Source organism: Bombus huntii, chromosome 7 (assembly GCF_024542735.1).
Source record: "Bombus huntii isolate Logan2020A chromosome 7, iyBomHunt1.1, whole genome shotgun sequence".
In the NCBI taxonomy this organism is placed as follows: domain Eukaryota; kingdom Metazoa; phylum Arthropoda; class Insecta; order Hymenoptera; family Apidae; genus Bombus; species Bombus huntii.
The window spans coordinates 5,915,570-5,941,506 of NC_066244.1; the positions used below are offsets into that span (position 1 = coordinate 5,915,570).

Genomic DNA, 25,937 nt, shown 5'->3' on the forward strand with positions numbered 1-25,937 from the left:
TTCCGATTAAACTGTCTTCCCAGCTATCTTTCGTTTTTTCTCTTTTTTCCTTTTTTTTTTTTTTAATTCTGTTGATGGAATCGATGGCCTGCGGATTAGCTTCCGCCGCAACGATCAAATCTGCACGCGATACGAGCATGCGAATAATAAGAAAGTTCAGCGACTTCAAACGCTACAACTATGGCAACTATGAGACTATGGAGCTGAATTTAAGAAATTTTTCTGCATTATTTTTAAAATTTTTAAGTGGTTTGCGATGCCATTTATGAAGATGTACTCTTTGACTATTTTTTAGCATTGCAAGACAGGAAGATTTATTTAAATTGTTAGAGATTTCCGTGTCTGGATGGTACTTGTTACGTGGTGGATGTATCATATCTTATTAGCGAAGGTTCGGAGGTGCTACAAAATTTTATATTACAATTAGTGAGACACGTTTTATTTCTTTGTTGAAGTAATGGTAGAAATACGTGCAAAATATCGATACTATACTTTGAACCGTTTTATTCATTAATACCTTTGGTACAGTATGAAGTTTTAGATTTAAATTGTTTGATATCATGTTAAATTTCTAAATCATCGTAAAAATTTCTACGACATGAAAAATATACGTGACCGTCATACATGTATAGCAAACAAATACGAAAAAATGAAACAAATTTTCAAATTAGGCAAAATACATCCATTACTGTCTTCATTTAGCTACATCTTCTTAATTTCTCAGTTTAAAATTAACTTAATTTCAAACCTAGTAGGAACTACAAACATCGTACATCAAGTAATATCGAAACGCACGTAGCAACCCTTCTGCCCCTTGCAAACTCGTTATCGATTAACGGAGGCAGTGAATCGTTACAAGTTACTTCTCTGGCGAACGATTGGGAAAATTTCCCCGAGCGTTCAGCCACTATACGCCAATAGCTTTTTCCCTTATTTTTCTGTGGAACCGGAGTATCTGGACGATATAAAGGTGGCCGCGAAATAAGGCGAAAGAAAGCAAACAATGCCCGCCGGCACGCTGAATGACTCACTTTGTTGCTTTCACTGCGAAACTTTCCTCGTCGAGGTACTTTTAAGGAAGTTTTCGAAGAATAGTAACGGCAATCATTGCCGAGCGAACGGCCGATTTGTTCTTGCCCACTCGGCCAAGAACTCGTCGAGCTTTTTCCCCGGGTATCGCCACGTCCCGTGACGCTTGAAAGCGCGACTACATTTTTACGAGACGATTCTCTTACGTGTCTAAACCGTTCGAACGTTTTTGACGTATCTACTTGAGTAACTAAGTTAAACTGAACAATACAGTGCTTAACTTCTTAAGAACCAACCAGTGAAATAGCGTGTAGAACTCAAGAAGAAAAACGTGAATGGAGTAAGTTGTAATTTTGTTAAATCGCAAAAAGTGTATTAGATTAATAGACACATTATAGAAGCTCATTACGCAAGTCCGGGGTGTAAAAAGGATGAAAGCATTAGTGATATGAAATATTTGTAAAAACTTTTTATTTATATTGTATTTTCTTTATTTATAAAACTGTTTTAAATTTCACAAAATTGCAGCATCTAAACGAAAGGAAAAGCAGTGAATAAAAATATGTCGAGCTACGTCTAGAAATTCTTTTCAATAGATTTCAATCGTGAAACGACCGAAAAGAAATTTCACATGATTCGATGTTGCGTTGACTTTGGTCCTTAATACATTCGCTTTGGCGCAGATAATAAAAAGAAGAAATATCTTTAAACGAAAATGGAAAGAATAATATACGAGCACGTCCTCTGATCTCAATTATTCTATTAAAGTTAAAATATAGACTAGGTTGAAGTCCTTTACAGATTAATCAACGGAGAAAACACGCTTCTATTTTCGTCCTTGTCACCCTTCCTATTCTTTATTTCCTTCATCTTTCGTTACAGTCTACATTAATGATAAAAATTTCAGATCTCATTTAGTATAAATAACAAATGATAAAATAACGAGTTACTTCTCGCAACTTGTATGATTTTTAATTGACAAAAAACTCGGAGAATGGAATTACTCACATGTTCTGTATTTATAGCAGCACCGTCACGAATATCTTGATGATCGGCACCAGAACCATTGACCATACCAGAACCGGCGCCAGCACTTCCGCTTCCTTTTCCACCCACACCGCCAGCTGGTGTTTGTGGCAAGCTCTGGAAAACAGAGAAATAGTATTGAAATAATTTATTGAGACACGAGAAATTTCTTAACACGGATACACATTAGTCGCGCTATAAACAGCTTTTTATACGATTCTTATCGAATCATTCTTTTTACACAAAGGAACACGATTTTTAATTTTCATTTTGATATCAACAAAGTTATCAAGTATTAAATTAAATAAGTTGTTTTATGCGAAACGCTGGATATATGAATTTATTAATAAAATGTAAATAAAATCAGTTATTTTAATGAAATAAAACGAGGTAAAATTGAAGAAGATAAAGTTATTGCTGCGCTATTTGAATTACAAATGTGATTTACTTGAACAATTTGTAACAGAACAATAAACGAAACCACTGCACTTTATTCCCATTTCCTTGCTTCATTTCTCATCTTTCACCCTCGAACGATCTATACATCTCTAATGGAACCCGCCTGCAGTTGCATTCGCAGAAAATCAATCTTCGTTGCTTACAATCAAATATAAATAAAATGAAATAGCTGTCAGAATGTATTTGTATTAAAGCAACGAAAACAGGTAGGTATAAAACACACTATTCATACTTTTAGTTACAATGTTTCCCATACATTAAAAGTATTTTTGTAAAATCACGGGATCGTCGTTCTTCAAGTAATTAATTAAACCACTTCGTAATTAATTATCCTGCAACTTATCCCAGGATGCTAAATCTCGAACTTTAAAAAAATCATGATGTACGAATATATGTACACACTTGTAATACTATAGTTGCAATATATTGAAATTATTTTTAAGGCCCATAACGATTAGTATTTTGACTAACATCTTATTGAAAGTAATTAGAGCACCTTGATGTAAACTCAAAGAAATTTGAGTAAGAAAAATAAATACGTCCGACAAAAAAATCAGAGATGAGATTAAATTAATTATTGGCACAAGAAATATACAATTTTTTCTACGTACCTAATCTTTGGCTAAAAAATTTAACTATCCTTTTTTTCCGTATTTGCGTTCTCTTTAAACCCTCGATGGATGTTGTTCGTTAATTTCCCTACAGCAGGATTTATAAGCGGTAACAGAAAACCAGAGATCCAAAATAAGACGGTATGCAAAAATTACGACGATATAGTGGCGCAATTTAAAGTTGTAAATTACAGGAGGAGAAAGAAACGCGGCCAAGCGAGCCACGGTGCTATTTGTTCGCCCCGTTTCCTTAGCAGAATCTGCGCTAAAATCTTGTCTCGATTTTACCCCTTTCACCCGTTCGTTTCTTTCATCCGGGAAACCTTTTCTCGAACTGTTTTCGCCGTGTATTTCTGGCTCCAGCTTTCTCGCCTTCTTCCGTAGCGAGCGAACAGCTTTTATGAGATGGATTAGATGGGGCAAAGATGGTCGTAAAGGGAAATTTCGTCGAACGTGTTTGCACGTTCTTATTTCTTTATAGACGAAGAATGTTGTACACAATGATAGTACTTCGAATTTATTTTATTATTTTTGAAATTTGGGATTTAGTTAAAGTTTAACATTTTAATGATGTTTTAAAGAAATTACATAACATGAAAGTATCTATAATACTTTTAATTTGTATTTTACATTTATTATCTTTATCAGGTAAATCATAGAATACGAATTAAAATAAAGTACCTTGAAGTTAAATAATATAACGGTGATTAATTCGAGCTTTTATTCCAATTTGTATTGTTTTAATAAATTACTATAAATAAACAAATAAATTTATTAGTAATATAAGATACGTATTGACGAAGTACGAAATTTATTATTTAATTTGTAGTTTACTTTGTACGTTATATTATTCTTTGGAAATTATTAGAGAAATTATTATAATATGTAAATGTAAAGAAAATAGTATCGTATTTGTAGACTGCGAGAACTATTAGTATAATATATTGATTTAACACATTTTAACTACGGAACAATACTGTGCGATGCCATTAGACTAAAAGCAGAATTGTCTGGCGCTAGTTTCTATGAATATACGAACCCATTCCATTATCAAAGTGTACCTCATCGATTTCAATAATACATAGATTAAACGTACATATTCATGGAAGAAAATTTTATTTAATGCACGATAAATTATATATTTAGGAAAGAAATAAGAATATGATTAAATATGATTATTTCGAAATACTTCATCGACGTTATTTCTGATTTTAATAAAATATAAAAAAGAAGAACGCGACTGATTATTATCCACATGGAATTATTATAAAAATATTGAAATGCTGAACAAACATTTTAATGCAACTTTCTATAATTGCGTATACAACATACGTATATGTAATTTACTAAGCTAAATTTGCAATGTGTACCGATCGTGCATTAGAGACACGAGCATTTGTTACTATCATAAGTTTTTACCATGTTAAAAGATAATATAAATTACATTTTACAAACAAATTACTTCGCTTTAATAAACGTAATACAGATAACTGCGGATCATTTATAACTTTAACTTCAGTTATATTGTAAACTGCGAATACATTTATCTATTTAGTATAGATTTTCGTGTAATGTTTGGGGAATATCCTGTGTCTGCGAATGAAGCATTTTAATAGCACTTTGCTGTTTAGACATAATGCATTATCAGTTATCTGAGACGCTTAATTGTACGAGTTAAACTTTTCCAATAATGACATCGCTCAAAATGTAATAAATGCGGAAACACAAGTATTACATTACAAGTATTATCACATATATAATATCAAGTAAAATATAATACATAGTAAATGTTAGTTGGTTTTTCGAACAATGAATTCAACAGAAGAATATACTACATTCATAGAGGCAAACATTACAGCTACGATTTAAAATTGCTTCGATATATGTACGAGGTTCAACATTATCCCGTCAAAATAAAAAGAAAAGAAACTTATTTTGTTAACAAATTTTTTATGGTACTCCTTAATTTTCTTTAATCTCCTATTAAAAACAATATTAAAACTATATTATAAAAATCTGTAATAAATATCCTACGAACTTTTCCAACAACTCAATAATACCCACATAAAAAATTCAGAGGAATATAAAGCAATTCTCATATTACCTTCTCCACTTGGAAGATCTAAAAACGATTAACAACTACCGAACCCTAAAAGGCCGTGTTCATGATTTCTGTGCGATCCAATCAATGGTTTTTAAGGAGGTACGAGAATGGCCCACAATTACGAGGAAGGTATGAAATGCCACGACATTTTGCACGCAATATCACGGTTTAATGACGGCAGCCTTTTAACGAAGGATTATGATACGTTCGTTAGATCTCTCATCAAGGGGAACTTTTCCATATCCTAGCGTTGATATCGATCGATCGCTTAATTCCAGAGAATAAGTGAAAACTAAACATAATCGCGGTACGACAAAGCGTGACGTTAACGGTAACTGACTTCTTAATTACATCAATCTTTTTTCATATTTCGTCGACGAATATATCGTTGCGCAAGAAAGATTGATCGTTTTTTAAACGCTTGAAAGCTGTTCCTCCATGGGGGGGAAACAATGAAATCAATCGGAATGAGAACGTGGTTATTGTACTTTATATTATTCTGAATGATTTGCATGAAATTAGGTGGTAATAGCGCTGATAAATGAGGGTAAGGAAAAGAATGAGAATAGAGGGTATAGTGAGGGGTGAAAGATGTGAATATCATAGATGCGAAGATATTGTATCTGGGACGTAGACATTTATATAGAGAATTCAATTGTTTGGGAAATAAAAATGATCGGAGTCCGGATATTTGAAACTAAAAATCGAAGAACCGTTATTCCCCTCAAATCACACTGTATATACAAGCTTTGCTAGAAATTTGCTAGAAACGGTGTGGTAGTATTTTACAGTGAGTTACTACAACCTAGTTGGATATACTAAAAACAAGCACAGAGTGTTGTGTAATTTATGGAATACAATACTATTCGATGGTATTTTTAATTAATTATAATTGCAATTTAGCCTATGATAGAAATACAATTACAATTTTGTTAGAAAACACCGAAATGCCAAATTTGTTCCTATCTGCACTTGTATCTTATTCAACATGATTTTCTTTAAATATATATATAAATTTTAAATTGCAAATTTTTATATTTTTAAAAAATTGCCTGATTAAATTTTGGCTGTACGATACTTGTTTTAGAACACTCTCACTAACAAGGAGTGAAATAAATACGTAAGAGAAATGGTATTGCTTAAGATCAGATTGCGAAATGGATATCCGTTGAATCTGATTGAAACAGAACTCCTAACAACTGAAAAATGAAACAGGAAATTTAATCGAGCATTCGTTTTATTCAGTGGCCGACACGTACATGATGGTGAAATTGTTAATATATTTTCTGTGAAAACTGCAATATCGATCAACTGCATAGAAAATGGAACGAGTTTCTGCTTTGATCTGAAAAGGAAGAATAGACGTACCTACCAATCAGTACGTAGTTCAACATGACGTTTCGTAACAGTACTGTCACGTTCATTTTATTCCATACCTACGTGCGAAATTTCTTTAATCACGGTTGTGTAATCATGAAGTACAACCAGTTTGCCATTTACGGAGCCATGTTATGTATTCATAAAAAGGGAGAATAAAAAAAGAAGTAGTAGAAATTTTTAATAAATAGGTGTACACAGAACTTAAATGAAAAATATACAAATTCTTTTTCCAAGGAAAACGATATTTATTCTTCGAATTTTTCGAATACGTTTTTAAAATATTATTCCCTTTTAATTTATCTATTTCTTTCTTCTACGTTAATTGAACTATTTTTTGTTACTTCTATCAAAATAAAACGAATAATTTACTTCATGCGATGATAAATAAATTAATTTACTTTTTGTATAAAATATTCATGAAATATTTATCTTATATATTATGCAAAAAATTAAAAAAAAAATAACTCTAAGATGATATTACTTGATTCGATCCAGTTTATAAAACCACCTAAACATGAAACTGCAGAAGCATGAATCTGAACGCTTCACGTAGCTTTTCAATCCAGCGAACAAAGGTGTGTAATTAAAAAGGAAGAAAAAGAACGTAATTACGAAATCAAGAATCACGTAGAGACCAATCCATTAGCGTCTCTCATCGTAGAAGCATCCGGACCCGGTCATTCAGCCTCAAATTACCCTGGTGAAAAAGCAGCTTGAAACGAAGATTTAATTGCTATCGTTCTCCGTTTCCTAAAATCGAGGACGCATGGTACGCGTGATCGTTCACGGTAATCATAAAATCAATAGCAGTCAAAGCAACACACCAGAGTTGAATGGTACGAAGAGGAGACACGAAAGACGCCAGAACGACGACGACAACGACGACGACCACGATGACGGGGCTCGGTTCCATTAAAAACGCTTTCAAGAATGGAGGTCGCGAGTCGATAAAGCGATATTTGGCCTTCCTTAATGGATCGCGGCCGATCGAATAGCACTTTGTAGGTGGAAAAGAGGAGTTGCCAGGTCGATAGAGAAGAACAAGGCTCGAACAAGTGGAAGGAAACGAAACAGAGAGGGAATCGGTACGCGAGAAGTAGCAAGAGAGTGTCGGTAACGAAAGCGAGGCCTGGGTGCAACCTCGAGGCCACCCATTCCTGCTACTCACCCCATTCTACGCTTCGTCCCCCACTCTCTCAGCTTTTATTTCGTGTATTGGTAATAGCATAGAGTGCTTCTCTCTCAAAGTAATAGAGGCTTGAAGACCCTTTAAGTGACGTTCGCCACTTTACTATCGCTCTTTATTGACGATCCTCCCCCTTCGCCGCTCCCTTTATTCCACGCTCCATCCACCTCTGGTATCTTTTATCGGTCGCGAGTAAAAAAAGCACAGGCAACCCTACCTGTCGGATATTTCTTCCTCTTTGTTTTTCCTCGAGGAAGTTGATAGTGGAAGGTCGTTCGAGATAGTTTCATTTATACGATGATGGAGCGATCTAGAAGGAAACTGGAGTCGATGATCGAGTATCGGTAAGATCGTTTGAATGGAGCAAGTTGGGGTATTAAGGAAATACAAAACTAGCGAGCTTTTTTTAAATTTAAGATTATTATACAAGTAATTCTGGATATTTCTTTCGTAAAAGCAATTCCGTTTATTTTTATGATAAGGTAATCATGTTTTTAATAAAAGCGTTGAAAGACTGAAAATTAACGTAAACCGGTAAAATTAACCGTTGAAAATTAACGTAATATTACTATCTCTAAATATTAGTAGAACTAAAATTCTTGATTTTATCTCGTTACGTTTGAAACAAGAACACAATCATTATAGTTATCCATTTAGAATTCCCTCCTTATGTTTCTAACTACTAGTTATCATTTTCTATAAAATTCGAGAAAACGCTGCTTCGTTCTGGCGACGAAACGTTTCCCCTGCGATCTCTAACGTTGCATCAACGTACTACGGGATCATAGCTGAAACTCAGTCGGCTGATGCTTCTTTGAGACAGTTCGCGTGTTTCTTATTTTCGGAAATCGGGAACGAGAATGTTTTGGCCAGTAACTCACGCGCGTTTCCGCGTGCCGTACTCGGCCGGATGCGAGCTGCATCTTTCGCCACACTCGCAACGCCTGTTTCAATTATTGCGCCAACTATGCCCGCGGGAAAGTTCACTCCGTTTGCAACTCATCTATGCGGAGTATGCGATATTTTTTACACGTCAAACACCCCAAAATACCGTAGAATATTAAAAACGTTTTCAATTTCTTGAAATGTAATTTCCAATAATTATGCCTAATGGAGAATTGACAGAAGCTGAGACTTATTCTGCAACAGCTCACAGAAGTATTTGAATGGTGGTATTATTCAATTAATACCATCGCAGATATCATACTAACTTTTGCACGATCTATGTTCAAGCTTATAGTAAAAAAGTATTCAGTAATGCAACATGGAGAAGTACCTGTACTTCGTGTTTCGAATTTAAAAAATCAATCTTCAATCTTCAATAACTCAACTGTCCCTAAAAGTTTCTATAAAAAATCATAAAAGAAACTCCAATTATTTCATCTGATAATTGAAATACCAAACAGTGAATAAATAAAAATAGCAAATACCTAAATTAAAAGTTTCAAGTTATTTTCAATTTTCACTCTCGAGAACGATACCCACGTCTACGGTTATGAACCCGATGTACGCGAGGAACATTAACACCTCTCGATATTCTTGTTTCTTAAAACGCCTCTGTAACGACGTCGTTAAACATCATTTAAACAAGCCGATCGGGTCGGGACGACCCGATCAGCGTCTCGTCGGGGAGTCGATCTTCGAATTTCTCGCTGACGAAGATCCATTATTTCCGGCCGCGCTTTCGTGGCTCCCTGTACACGATTACGTACGTTTGCAGATTGGATCTCGGCAACGCGATCGTTTCCAAGTTATGGCTTTTCGATAAGTGGAGAATACACTCCTTGCGAGATTATACTTCGGGTAGTCTAGCGCACGTGTATGCATACGCGAACCTAATACGTTCCAAAGAGCACAATGGACGAAAGTTCGTCTGCCTCGCAGCAAATCCTCTCAATTTCCTGATCGAGTCCCAAGATACGAGATACAGCCACGTACGTTCGACGAAAAATCTCATAAATTTGATGATCGACGTTTCTAAGAACGAGGAAGAATTATGGTCATATAAAAAAGACCAAAATTTACATTGTGGCGTATAAAAACATACCGTGCAAAAGGAACCGCGGGCGAGGAGACTTGTTAAAGAGTTTTATTTTTATTCGCGAACAGAAAGTTTCATATTCAACGAAATATGAAAGAAAACTATTTTAATTTTATGATTAGCAACGATCTGTGACCTATCGATGAATAGGGGAATAATTCAACTTCGAGATTCTTAGAAAATTGTAACATTTAACACACATTGTTTAAATTTACAAAATTAATCGGCATGATTCATGGATGGCTCGATTACCTTCTAATGACAGTCACAGTAAATTCTATTCTAAATACGTAGTCACACCAATTCCATGATAATAAGGGAAAGGAGATAAGAAATCACCTGAAAAACAGAATTGCATCTACATCGACAAAACATCAGGTAAATTTGCATTCTTGTTATTCGCCATCAACCTCCGTAACACCATTAACTCTCTGCGTGGTAGGAATAGCAAATTCCGTGCCACGTTAAACTTCGTAGCAGAACCGAACTGTTAATCGATCTTCGAGAACGCTGTAGCCTTCGAGTTTTCTGATCGAATCGCTCGGTAACTTTCGTCCACCTTCGACACGAACCTTCTCCATCCGCCTTTATCGTTGCGCGTGTCCTTGGTTCTCTCGTGCAGCGATTCGTCTTTATCAAACGCGGTAAAAGCAAAGAGTGACATGAGTGTAGGACGGGTTGCCGCGTAGCCAAGAATTCCTCGTGCAGACTGAATTCTCTTCAGACGAACACTGCAAAGTGCAGCCTAAAAGAGCAGGTAACTCGTTTTTGTGAAACTTCCTGTCGGAGAGATGGGAGAAAGACGCGAGGCAGAAATGTGGAAAGAGCCGCGGCGAAAGGAAAACGGAAGGGTCTTTGCCGTTCGAAAGATTAAATCGCCGTGAACATATTTATTCGGCCTTTCAAGCGGAGGCCATGGATACCATATTCCTTCAAATGGGATTTTATGGAGCGTGCGGTACCGCGAACACCCTCTTCTATAGCGATCGATGCAAATTGACGTTTTGTGCAATCGTTTCCGTCACTTCGGTTATTCAAGACTTGCGTTTTATAGGAACTTTGGTGATGTTTCGAAGAGTCCCTTTAAAAGTTTACGTTCGTTACTGTATAAGTTATGTTTCGCGGAGTAAGATGTAATGGTATAATAGACGTGACTAGCAAAGTGTAAGCGGAAGTGGAAGAATAATATGACGTCGAATAGTAATATCGTAATAATGAAATAGTATTGCATCGGTATTTGTAATTTAGTAAATAAGATTTCAATAACTCTTAGGTAATTTAGTAATTATCGATACAACTATCAGAGTGAGCAAAATTAGTTCTTCATATTTCATGGAAATTTTTTAGGTTAAAATTTTTTTTTATTATTTAATTTGTACTTTGCGATTTGTCCAGCCGGACATTGGGTAAATTTTTCTAGCTTTATTGCTAAATAACATGTGAATAGTTACCCCTAGCGGGATACCATCTTCGAGTTGTAGGTTTAAATAGCGATGAATTTGAATGATTTTTTAGGAAATTACATACTTGTTTCATATACTTTCTATCTTCATGTCATTGATACAGATTTTGTATTTTAGTCGCATCACTGGTTGAAATTTTTATAATTTGTACGTAATTTAAGTGTGTAGCGGCGCAAGACCGTGAAGAAAGTTCCAGGATTGAAGCGCACGTGTCGGTCACATGGCCCGCGAAACCACGTCCGAGGCCTGGAACTTATGGAAGAGCGCAAAGGAAAACTGTTTCCCTACCATGGAGGAAAACTTTCTTTTTCGGGGAACCTCGGCATCCCGTAAAAGAGAGGAACGAAGAAAACTCGGGACGAAGAGGCCCAGCCAACACGCGTTAGTAATATTAATAAACGTACTGTTAAATTAATACGCCGAGTATTCCTCTGGCATCCTTCACGTCTTACACCTCAGGTGTATTGTTTTTAAGGCTTGAACAAGCATTTGCTTGTATCTACTACAAAAGAAACTACAGTCGATTCATGCAGGTTGCTCGTTGCTCCTTGATATTTTCAATTTTTCTTGCGCAGCTGCCACACTCGAGGAAATTATTATTAACAACACGAACCATCGTGACACGGCGAACTTGGAAGGCTGAAATTATTTTTCTTCGAGTGCAGCTTGATCGCCACAGAGTGGCTTGAAAACGTTTCATCGCGCGACAGACGCTTAAGGCTAATGACTTTCTGTATCGCGTTATGAATTTTAATGAGATTCATAATTACAGCTCGTGACTTCTACCTCACGAAAGGAATTAAAGATGAAACACAAAGGGGTGGAAAGTGATCAATCATTACAGTCGTTGATCTTTCCTTTTCTTACTTCTAGCGTTACGAACTTTTCTTCACGAAGAAATATGTATACTGTAGTTCATAAATATTAGAACACCTTCTGGCTTCATATAAAATGTGATTAATTGGTAAATTGGTTTAAATTATCAATGAAATTGATCGATGAAGTTGAAGTTTTCATATATAGTGGACAAACGAAAGTTTATAAAATAAGAAGCGTAAGAAGACATCATAATTTTATGAAATGGATCTATGTTTAATAAGAGCAACGACTAAATAAAATATATAGGAGAATAGGAGACTGTTATCAAAATGGTAAGAAATATTTAGTTTAGTAACCTTTATTTTTAATAGTAATATTTATTTTAGTAACCTTTACAAAGGTTACTAAAATTCATAGTGTATCGATATTAAACTGTCTTTTATCCGTCATTATATGTAATAACTTCATTATTCATCAACCTTTACCGTAAATCTGTAATTATTTTTCTTTCAATGTTTTATCATGTGTGACAAAATCATTATAGAACTCCAACGTTTTACTTTGCATCGTTCTTCAAATTCTTCTTGAAATAAATTAAAATTCCAAAATTTCAGATGAAATGTCCTCTTCATTCTTTCCCAGATAGAAGAAAATCAGTCACCAGGAAGATCTACCTCGCAATTCCAGCAGATTCTCATTAAGATCTTTTAGCAAAGTCGATTCACGGGTATAAAATATGGTCGTGGCGCTGGGCGAATAAAACTGCAGCTTCTCGATACGGAACAAAAGTTCCAGGTTCTCTTGAAAATGGAATAAAATTTCACGAAGGAGACACCAGCCAAGAGAACGAAGAAATCCTCTTTAATCCGTCCGCTCGACGTCCGCGTGCTAAGTTACGATATTCCAGGTTACTAGCCGAGCTAGACGAGAAAGTTCACGACTTTGAGATCGATCCTTTCTGGATCGATAATGAAACTTAATGCCAAAAGCGTTAATACAAACGATCTTGGCTTTCGTTCGTCGATAAACACAGGTAGTCACTAGCTAGTTTAAACGTAGAAGGATCAAGCTTCTCGCTAGAGAGAACAGCGACCGGTGGCACAGCCATCTTGCCCAAACTACGAAAGTTTAATTACCTGTAAAACGTACGAACCAACGGAACGCTCGACGAGGCGTTAAGATTGTTAAGAAATTTTGTGTCCTCGACGAACCGTGAAACAAATGCCAAGTTTTTTTCATTGCTTTTTTTCTTCTTCTCTTTTTCGGTGTCTATCGTGTGTGAAAAATTGAATCGTGTGAAAGTGTGTTGGCCGATGGTTAATTTGGTGAAAATGATTTCTTTGTTCGAGTTTGTTGCTTTCAGTGGAATGTGATTTATGACGAAACTTTTTGGGAAGAATAATAAGCGTTAATCGAACATTGATTTTTGTAAAAAAGTCTCTTATGAATTATTTGGAATTTGTTTAATAATATAATGTCTAGGTTTATTGAAGAGAAATGCGTGAGAAGTTGAGAATAATATGGAATATAATTTATAGGAGAGTTTATGTAATTTCTACTTATATAACAAAATTTATATTTTTATTATCAAAACCACCCCTTCCAAAAATTCCATGACACAATTTGCCTTCCACTGAGTGTCGCTAATAATTATTTATATTTAATACTTATGTTTGATAACAATGTATAACTAATTGCATAACCTATTAACTTATAGTGACATAACTAAAAAAAAAACCTCCATCAGTGATACCTTTCACGATTATTCTGAAACATCTATAACGAATTACATCACAAATTGCTGTATATTCAACACGTGCATCGAGTTTCGCAGAAATCAGCCAAGGAATCTGCGTTGAGAAACATCGCTCATCGTAGTCATAATTTTCCTTCTTCAGTTGCTGCTCACTGTAGGATCGCAATTTCCAGGAACGCGCTATTTTCATCGCACATTTCGCCGTCTCGCGCTTCGCCTCGTGATTTTCCTCGCGGTCGTTTTCACCCTCATGGCGAGCAGCGGTTGTGTCGCAGCTAAAATGAACTTCCTAACTGAACTGAAATATCCGTTATGATCTGCATTCTCGTTCGTCTGAGTGCAAAAACATAAAGAGGAACGAGAAAAATAAGGAATAAAATGTAGAGGTGCGAACATGCTAGTGAAAGGGGTAGTAAAAAATACGTATCCACTGTAATAAATTTCTAGTTGCACTTTCACTTGTATTCCTTTCCGCGATTAAGTCATCTACAAGGACTAAACGTCAGCCATAAATCAGCTTACACGTCTTAATCGTCCCGTCTTCGAAGCCGACCACGCCACAACCCTTAACGTGCCAACGACCGAGAGGAGCTCGCCTTATCAAGATCTTAATTAACATATTACACAAACTACGCCATAAGACCTTGCTAACCCTAGAGATCCACATCACTATCTACCTTGACAGCTGCTACTGCACACGAAGTTCAGTGGAAAAAGACAAATAATCTCGACAGACGGGTCACTCGTGCAGGATGACTATGAACTGAATAAAATATGAAAATCGGGGCATCGAGAAGGGCTGAGCTTTCAAGGCAAGAGCTTCCAGAAACGACTATAACGATTTTCATGGTAAACATTTGCCCATAGCTCACGCTTGCTGTTGCGGTTCAAGTTAAATTGCCTTCAAAATTGCATCCCCCTCGGCGTTATAATGGTAACCCTGGTCTGACTCGGATCGTTCGCATAAATTTCACCCAGTGGCCTCTGCCAGAACTCATGGCAGCTTGGCCTCGTCGGTAATTGACCGATGACAACGATAAACAGCAAGTCTTATGTTGATCCATTAACGATCACGACGACGAAACGTTAGAACCTGCTCATCGCGGCATTTCCACCCTGGTTATTTTGTTTACCAGCTATTTCAGGAATTTACCGAATTTACCACGTTACAGTGACCTTTTGTCCCACGATTCGCGAATTTTGTAACTTTATTGGACTCGCGAGCTTGTAGTTTATCGACATGAATCCTGGATTTATGTTTCGCGAGAGGATCGCGAAGTGTTTATTTCACTTTAGCGAGATTGTGGTCACTTGTAATTTAATTACTTTTACGTGAGAGTGTTTTGTGAATGCGGTGATTCATTTCAATATGATTGTCACGTGATATTTCATTAATCGTTTTGATACAAATTTTTGATAAGTAGAAGGAAGTGATTTAACTTTGCGAACAATAAACGTTTGCTGTGGTTATTTCTAATTGCAATTACTTTATGCGAATTTATTACGATAATTTCCAATTTTGAATCTAAGTACAAGTACGATAATAGCATTAAATATTCGGTTAGAATTGAATTCTCAAAGATCCGTCTTCTTCGTCGTATTAGAAAACTTTTTTATGTCAATGTAGAGGGCTGCAGGTTATCTGGCTATTACGAGACACTATATCAAATATTAAACATTATATTGAAATTAGGTTTAAATTTTGGAATGTACTTTTATACAAATATAAAACAAGGGTTGAAAATTACTTGGCTATTATAAAACGCTATATACATACTTCAAAAAAATGTTGAGAACACTGGTATAGATTGATTTGTTCGCGCACTAAACTACGGAGCTATAAGATTAACGATTACTTCAAAAGAAAGTTGTAATTTTCTCCTGTATGCATATTAATAGAAGATTAAAGATAAAAACGCGAGCAAATAACAGCACCAAAATTACACCTGCGTGATATAACGTAGAGATGAGAAAATGTAAGATACATCAGTCCATGAAAAAACATTTAAAGCCGCTAATTACTATGATAGCTAATTTTATGTAAACTTTGTTTTCCACGGGAGCTCCGCTGCTTATCAAAGTTCAACATTAATTTAACTTTTCATATTTACATAACAAAACGAACGAACATTTCATTAAACTGCTAAATAAAAAAATAAAAAAAAAAGAATAGGAAATCAAATAAAAATCTTCCGCAATATTTACATTCGATGAAATTAATAAACAATATAGCGAACCAATAAAAATAATATAACACAATTCATAAATCATAATTATTATACAAATTACGAGTGTGCATAAATTTGTTTTTTAGGATGTTTAGCTCAAGAAAAGGACAGTTTGCTTTTTTATCGCTTGCAAAGTTTTAAATATGACGTCGTATTTTCTGGTTAATTTCGTGGTAAGATAAATATCCTCGAGCCGATTGCGTAAATAGGAATCCAGCGATTTGCTTGCATTAATCAAAAGGAAGCAAAGACGACGGAACATCGATATACGTTACCGCCTGTGCTAGAGAAAGCATGAAATATTTCTGTAAGTGGCGCGACGACTGGTCTTATCCTTAGACTGATTTCGAAAATCGCGTCATTTTTCTGTATCTACGCTGAGACGGCAGACTAAGTAAAATAGCAGAGAATCATTTATGTGGAGGACATAGTTTGAACCAAGTTTTTCTCAGGCTTACAACGAAATAGTTCTCCGTATGACGTTTCATGCTTTGATCACAATATTTCTAGAAATTTTTAATTGAAATTTTCATCCACGTCCAGGATTAAGAAATAATTATTAAATTAAAATACGAGTAAGTGTATAATTAATACTAAAATACGATATATTAGCATTTGAGAACTAAAGTTGCAATAAATATGCAATTCTATCAACTTAATTCGATTTAATGTTACATTCGTTACTCCTTGTAGCCGCTACCCCGAGTATCATGGAATCAGATAATTATAAATATCTTAATATATCTTACTTCTGACACTTTATACATTTTCGCATTTTGTGTTCATGTTTTATCCTACCAAATAGTAAGGGCACGCAATATTATTCAAAATTCCTTGAGGTATCGCTCTCGAAATACAAATGGAAAAGTTCACGTGAACAAAAACTACATTATACAAATCCAGCAACCAGTTCCATCTTTTATCCGCACACCACCAAGTCGCAAGCACGATATTTCCATCGTTCGCGGCTAGCTGCTTGAATAACTCTCCATCTAGTACAGCAACAAAAGCTTGCCAAATAAGGAGAAGAAAGTAAGGCGACTGTGAAACAAAACCACGGCTGGTTCAAAAGCTTGAAATTCTCGAGCGAGTGGCGAGATACGAGCGGTACCCGTAAGGACTTCCTGGTGTCCAATTAGAAGACGAAAATCCATTTAATACGACCGAGGCTCGAAAAGCTCGGGCGCTGGATATTCCGCGGCGACGAACTTGTCCTCCTGACAAAGTGTCGGATTCCGAGATAAAGGCACAATCACAGTCGCTTTCTCCGCTTTATATTTAGCAATCCGTGGACGTCTCGTCGGAGTCTGGTGTCCGCCGCTGGTCCCTCGGAGATACTCGAGACAACGGCCACCAGAAGAAGCCAGAAACGAGAAGGAGGAGGAGGAGGAGAAAAGGGGTTGGAAGAAGTCGAAGGGAGAACGAGGAGCACGTAGGGCGCGATTGAAGTGGACAATGGATGTTCTGTCGGAGCACAAAGGCTCTTCTGTCGAAACCGGCGCCATCCAAGATACTCGTCTGAGAAACAGGGACGAGCCGAGGTCCAAGAGCCCCTGGGATTCTTAGTAATAAGACACGGGGCTATCGCACGGGGGTGAAATACCGAACAAAGTCGTCCTCGTACAAGCGTTAATTCTTAAGCAGCGAATCATTTCGACGATTCTTCGAACCGATACAGTGGATCTTCTTTGCCCTGGGGTTTTACGATGTAGGGTTTGGAGATTGGTTTTATATGGTTTCGGTTTAGAGACGTTTTAGGGAAAGTTTGAGGAGATTGAAGACGACGAGGAATGGGATTGGATCGTGGTACAGTGTGATTCTAGTTTGGTTAATTTCGCAAGTAAATGTTTGCTTCTAAAGAATACGCGTATTGTGGAATGTTTAACCTTGGGTAACATGTGATATTGGAAGTAATTATTCGACTGCTGATTTAGAAGTTTGTGCGTTTTATGGCGGATTAAATTAATACTAACGCTAGTAATGTTAAAGAATGATACATACGTTATATACGCGATGATAAAAAATAGCGTATAATAAGAATTGGAAATTTATCTTGAGATCGAGTAATAGCAATATGTTTCGAGTGTGATAATGCTATCGACATATTTCCCACATTGTTTTATACGAAATACTTGGTATGAATAATGTATAAGAAGGATTTTGAGTTGGTTGTTGAGGAGGAAGCTAGCAAAATATTAGATAGGCATTAGGTCATTTCTATTCGAAACCTAACACGAGGAAGAGCTAAAGAAAATACGATACTATATACAATGATTTTGCTTCCAACCTCCTCCCTTTCATTTCCTTCTTTTCTTTTACTTTGCATTCTTTCATTTCCTTCCTTCTGCTTTCCTTCCTATTCCTGGTTCTCTTTTTTCTCCCTTTCTTTCGCTTCCAAATCTTTTCCTTCAATGCTTCCTTCTTCTTTTATACTCATTGCAAAAACAAAACACTATGCCACATGAAAATTTATATTTTTATAACATAATTGATCCAAGTGCCTCTACAATAATGGACATAAATAGCTTTTATAAATGTACTTCGGTCAATTATAATTTTTAGTCGTAAAATGAATACATTTTTATACGAGAAATGTGCGAATAACATTATCTTCTTGCCTTGCTATGAAATATGAACGAAAAGTTTAGATCGGTATAACTACGTACTACAAAATTATACAATTCGTTACGTGTCATATAAAAATCCATTTCGCATGTTCGTTTTAAAACACCAACCATTTAGCTTTCCATTCCTATTTGTCACACTATAGTGTGACTCCATGGCCTATAAAATTAGCATATATCCACTGTCCAGGCTGTTTCCCAGAATGTTCGGAACCAAAACCAAGATTAAGTACCGGTGGCTGATAGATTTACGCTGTATCTGTTTCATTTCGGTCGAACGTGAATTCTAGGAATTACGGTTGCTAGAAAACATTTGTGCAATGAAAAAAAATCCCACTTTTTTAACAAGAAAAAACAACATTTACCATTTTTAACATACACACATTTTTCACGAGATATTCTTCCTTTTCTTTTCATATATTTCCCTCTTCCAATTTTTTATCTCGACTATCATCTCGCAAAAAATATTCTGCAAATCTCCAATCAACACGCGTCACATCTCCATACGTCGTTCAGAATACAACCGCGTGCATTTGAGACTGTACAATGTATACAGTGTACACACTCGGTATATTTCAAGCTTGGTAGAATTCACTTAACTTCAGTAGAATTTGTTTGAGCGTGGCAGAGTAAATATTTAACCATCTTCGTAGTAATTCGCACGATTCCTCACGCGCGATAGAATTCGCTAACCATCGCAGACGCCATTCGTTAAACATCTGACCACTTTCGTGGTAATTCGCATAGTTTTTCATATCGCTCACTGTAATCGTGCATATCTTTGTTAATCACGTACACTCCACATTTACTTACTTTTTATTTTTGCTATTTTAAAAATCGCGATTACAGCTATTCGCGCGAGGATTCGCGTGACCTTAATAGAAGCTACATTTCGAAACTACCAGAGATCATCCGTGTAACCCAAACAGTTTCAACGTATCGCAGGAAACGAGATCCTCTATGCGACAACGTTAAACGCGTCCGGTCACTATGCTCCGTAGTCTTAACGACGGAAGCGTTGAATCCGCGTGAACAAGTTGGACGCCGTTAAACGCGGTTGAAGAGAACAACGACAACGGAACACAGCGTATGTAAATGGCGGATAGAAAGCGTTCGCCGTGCGCATAATGGCTTTCCAATGTACCACCTGGCGCGAAATATTTATCGGCCAGTGTATGGAGATAATGGAAGTTGCAAACTGGAATTTACTCGCTTTCCGATGAAAGGACTCGATTTCGCGGCGTCCTTTCAAGCAATTAATCTTTCGAATCTCGCGAAATGGTATCGCATCTGTTGTTTCACGGTCAGCCGTAAAACGGAAGCCTGGCCTCGTCGCCAACTCTGTCAACATGCTGAATGCTTCGTAGTGTTATCGATAAGCACTGTGAAACGCGTAGACTGACGACAACCAGGATTATCGAACGCTTTGTGATTTTGATGAATACAATGGGTGAAAATAGCGTGTTGCAGTATTATTGTTATTATTGTGTTTTCTATAGACTATAGACTTCTATAGATAATTCGCGATTTTTCTACCAATAAAAACGCTAAGAATTTTGTTAACGAATATACAAAATTTTCTATCTTTTCAGTGATGTTTCATTTTCTAGCAAAAAGTAATACGAGTGAAATTTTTTTATTTAGAAATAAATAGACACTGTACAAAGCGCAGTTTAATTAGTATTTTTAATATATCGTTATTAGATACGTACCTTCAAGTGATAGAAACAAATTTCGTATTTCAAATATTTGATAATTAGGTGGCAGTATGAACGTATGAGGATAATGTTGGTGAAAAATTGGGTTGCTTGTTATTATTAGAACAGTGGCAGTAAAAGAATATGAATCGAGAATAATTAAGAATGGCAACGCAACGAGCATCCAGTTATAATATACTCTCGCATTTTGTTCAATTTAACCCGCGATGATGATACTTGTTCCGATAAAACGAATAGTACGTCGATATACGAGATCGTACAACAAGTTAACTCTTCAAACTACCGATGTCGCGAATTTTTTTTATAAATTTTACCTTGTATATCAGAAAAGTGGATCGATAACAACGAGGAGATTTACATGCTTGATTTCTCGAAAGATGAAAATAGAATATACCGAATAGTATTTTGAGTATTTTGAATAAAATTGTTCAAATCGCCGATTCTCGTATTTAAAAAAAAAACATATATTGAAAGGAGGAATGTGTTTCTCCAAAACAGAATAAACATAGATTACAGGCAAGTAGAAAATATAAAAGAGTTAAGAGTATACTTTTTTTTATACTTTTATTTAGTAACAAGAAAAATATATAGAAGCACGTCCAGATGGATTTTCAGTAGTAAAAATGTGTCAGTGATCAGACACAGGCGTTATCTTCTCCAAACATATAGATAAGTAACAAGATGCTACTTATCTGAGCTTCTCATACTTATTTGCGATGTACGTATGAATATATTTTCTTTTCAACCATGCAAAAAGATCAATAGAAAAGGCAGTAAAAAGATAAAGTATTATAATTTTCTACGTTTACGTGTCCTTCGCTTTATACCTTTTTATTAACTGTAGATAAGAGAAAGATTCGATAACTCCAACGTTAATTCAATCAATTATGATTATGTTCTAACCATTTCTCTTGGAATTTTATTTTTCTAGCGTACGATTCCAGAACTACTCTTGACATTTCTACGTGGAAATTTCCACTGGCGTCGAGACTGATAGCCGAATTATTCGTCCTTATTTCGAACGATATCGGTTAATGAACCGTCATTTGCATTTATGTACGGTCACAGTCACTGGAATAACGTCTGGTCAATGATGTGACGGTAGCCGGTACAAGCCGTGTAATGCAACGTCGAAGAGACAAGTCGCCTAATTATCCTAGTCATCGGCGGAGCCTCATTCGGGAGTAATCATCCGTATCGACTAATTCGACAGGCAATCGCCCGTTATCGTGCATTTGCCTCAACGTCTACGCTTCATTAATTGCAGCCTATCATTCGATACTTTAACTCGTCCCTAGGTGTGTTTAGTCATTCATGGTTTTACGTTGGAAAATTACTGTAACGTACGCTAACAACATTTTGCAAGCTTTGGCGAATGCTTTTTGCGAACAGCTCTTTGTGAACGAGGAGCTCCGATTATTTTTATTTATAGATAACGTTATGGAAAATATGTGTTTTGCTTTCTTAAATAATATCATAAATAATATTTTATCTTTGGATAATATTATAGATTATATTTTATAAATACATCGTGAACCTAAATTCGTGGTACAAACGAAATTAGGAAGAGACTGAAAAATAACGAAATTGCTTTGGAAAAATAATGGAAAATTTGTCAAAAATACTTGTGTATTTGATTGATTCTAGATTCAATGGCATTGGACAATTGATAGACGCTTTTCTTCTTATGATATGGTTATCTAGCTCATCGCTTGTTTTTGTAATCTATGGTTTGCTATGCGCGGTACATCACCTCACTAGCAGAGTGATCTCCTTTCGATGTCGTTTATAATATCGTCTTGTAATCCCATTTGCTGTCGAGTATCTTCATTTCTTACTCTGTCGACCGGTGAAATCCTCACTGATCTTCTCAGCGCGACCATTTCGGTTGTTTCCAACATCCTCCTATTTCTCTGTGTAATCCAGGTTTCTAACCTATACAGTAAGCTACTTCAGATGATCGTGCTGTATATGTTGTATTTTAGACGTTTCGTTATCTGTTTAATCCAGTGGATGCCATTCAGACAACCGATCGCTTTGCTTGCCTGTATTGTTCTTGCTCGTACTTTACTTTCAGACAAAAAACATTGATCGCTCGTTACGTCTTAATCGTCGATTAATTTTGTTATAACATTGTAAGATACAAGATATCGAACGAAATTTCTACAAAATACAAATCAACTGAAAGTATTACGAATCCTTTAGCGTTTAGAAATTCTCTGAGTTACTTCGTGGATTACAAATTCAATTAGGAACTCTCCTAGATTATTTTCCTCACGATTCTAACGAATTTTGCTCTTTTTCCGTTTCTGGCCAGCCTTTCCATCCTGCGTAACCGCTTCTCCTGGTGTAATTAAGTATCAACTTTTTGTGGATGCTGTTACGATTAAGAGCACCGTGACTAACATTGAAAAGCAAGAAGAGTTACGGTTATGATCGTTTTCAGGATAACGTGTATATAACTTTTGAGCTTTAAGCCAAGCTAATTTCAGCAGAACGATGAACTCTCGCAATTAAGAACCGGTCCGTGTTCATCCTGTACTTTCGAAACACGGCAAGCCAAATATTTTACCACTTTCTTTTTTGCGTCATTTTAGCGTTTTACCGCGTTTCGCGGAAAATTCGACAATTACGATAATTCCTGTCTGTTTGCAAGTTACACGAACCGTGAAATCAATTAAACAGAAAGGAGATAATGAAACACTAGAAATGCTTAAATAACAAAGACAAAACAAGTTAATGGGGTAAATACGCCGATATAATATAACAAAGCAAAGGGAATACAGCCGAAGTAAATTGTTTGTAATTTAAACGTTCACCGAGGTAGACGTGTAATTTCGATCAATAATTTCGGAACTTGATAACCGAGTATACCTAAAACGAAGCTGAAGAAAATTGTACAAAGGAAAGGCAAGGGAAACAATTTCGTGCGAATTACATGTAATTACATATAAATTGTCACTTTATACTCATTAAGTTCTATAATTTAATATATCATTAAAATGAAATGAAATTATATTAAAAAATTAAATTCTACAATTTATTATATTAATAACACTTTTGTTTATACTTATGACATTTCAAATATTTGTTAATATTACAAAATATTATGACATTATTAATTTCAAAGCATAAGCAACTATTTATACCATTTACTATTAAGCAATAAGAATAGAGCTCGTGTCAAAGATAGTTAAAATCGCGCTTTTTACTGGCAGTTTAATCGCAATTAATATCGCGATACTATTCATATTCTTTGAATATATATAAACTCTCTTTCACCTTTCCCGCACTGCCTTTTGCTACAATTTCACGAAATACGTGACAGAACCGACCGAATTGCCGTCACTTCCTCGTCTCAAAGAAATCCAAAGATCGTCTCGGACGGTTCAAGGGTCTCGCGGTTCAGAGATCAACGAATGCCTATTCACTATCTCGCGGCGCGTCGTAGGAACGAATATTCCGTTTCTTTCCATTCCCATCTTTCTTTTCTTCTTCTCGGTCGCGGTGTTCGCTGTCTGTGAGCGGCACGAGAAGAAATTGTTACGGCAGCGAGAGAAATGAAAAATAGTCGGCTATAACCGTACGTCTTACGTGGAACCCTGTTGTCTCGTAAGCCGAGATGCAGAAGCTTGCAAAGCTCCCACGACGCGGTCTCATCCGTGACATTAATAATTGCGGCTTGTGTACCCATGAAAATTACTCTCTTTATCTGTCCTCCTTGTCCTCCGCCATCTTGGTCAAACCCCCTCGACTTTCCTCTGCCTTTTCTTCCACTTTTCTTTTCTCGCCCTCCTCCCCTCCTTTTTCCTTCCTTTAGCCTTCCTCTTTTTTCTTCTTCCGGCCGCAACGTTTCTTTTCGCCAGCTCCTTTTCACCGAGGTGGTTATATTTACGAAGCTTTAATCCTCGGCCAAGTAGAAAAGCCCGACTTTAGACGGACGATGGCGCGCGCGGCAAAAGTGTCACTCCTTAGAAATTTCGTAAACGTTGCCCCTATCGTCCGGCTCTTTTTATCGGTTCGCATTCCGTACAATGGAAATTCTAATGGACGTTCTCGGTACAACTGGATGGACTTCCGGTGTTAGTATGACTTCGAGAATGGTTCTTACCTTTTTGTAAGAGTAGGTTCCGTCTTTGAGAAAATATCGAATAAATTGATTTGTAAATGATCGTTATTTCCAGTTTCGTATAGCACTGCGTATAAAGTAGTGGAAATATATGAAAAGCTTTTGAATATCAAAAGATGTGAAGGCAAACATACAGGTGGAAAAGCATACTAATTACTGACTGGATTCGGTGATTAATGCGATTGTAAGAAATTTGAAAGAATATTTAATACAGATTTAGCAAGGAAGTTTTTATGTTGGTTGAGTGTTAGATGCGTAAATTAAATTAGTGCGTTTAGATGTATTCATTTCATTCAAAAACTGTTTGAAACTCGAATATTTGGTATCCAATGACGGATTCAGCATTTGCTATTTATTAATAGTTTATGTGATCTTATGAAACTTGGTCGAATAATGTAGATTCTTTCGATCATTGGGGTTGCGTTATGTGATCCATAAATGGAACTTGTATTTTATTTTTGAACAACAATTGAATTAATTCATATACATGGAATTTCTATATCGTATAAGTTAATTGTATATGGAGAATATTCTGATTTGCTCTTGTGGTTACTTATGTTCTAAAAACTTTTCATCAAGTAAGCTGGAAGAAAGAAAGACTGTTACATAAATGTAGAGTTCAATTTTTAAGCTTTAGAAAGCTTGAGAGATTAAGTTTCATTTCAAAACAAATTTTAAAGATTAAAGTACAAAGCCAATAAGCTTCTTAAAAAGTAAAGGCTCAGGCAGGAAGTAACTCTAATTCTTTGACTGAGACTAAGTTTCGATACGAAAGGAGAAAAATCCTCTGACAATTTCCCTGTGATATGAAGTATCAAAGCAAAATAAAACGAAGACATCGTCGATCCCTTGAATGTTTAAACATTCACAGGAACTTCAATACACATAATACACGAAACTCTATAAAATATCCAAAATGAAGCATTCGTTATAATATTCAATAGGTGAAAATAAATCTCTATTTATAGAACGAGATTGCGTGAACATTCCCCGTACAATTATTGGTCATTTTGAAAATAATTTTTCAGACATGTAAGCAAAGTGCAGTTTGTTATTAGAATCAGACTGGTTTTTGCCTGATAAGTCAACGAACGCGAACTCAATTTTTCTTCTCCATCCAACCATCTGCGTTCTCCTTGTCCCGCTGCCACTTCTCGTTTCAATGCAGACTCTAGCATGCACTTTTGTCTGTTAGCCATGTCGAGGACCGTATGTTTATGGAGCCACGAATTCGTCGTCGAGCACGAATTCGTTTTACATTCTGTACTACTTGTCGTCTACGACGCAGACAAGTTTGCGACAATATTCATGACTCTTCAACGGAGTGCACACGCCGAACTTACTTCCATAGACGTTCATTTTGA

General features: G+C 36.1%; 1 protein-coding gene across 1 annotated transcript in view; it reads right to left on the reverse strand.

Moving 5' to 3' along the window:
• The window catches only part of LOC126867630 (uncharacterized), a 647,133-nt gene that overhangs the window by 65,284 nt on the left and 555,912 nt on the right, over nt 1-25,937 (reverse strand). The window contains exon 5 of the mRNA XM_050622333.1: nt 2,038-2,172. Within this exon, the coding sequence (XP_050478290.1) occupies nt 2,038-2,172 (135 nt within the window). The remainder of the gene's footprint in view (nt 1-2,037; nt 2,173-25,937) is intronic.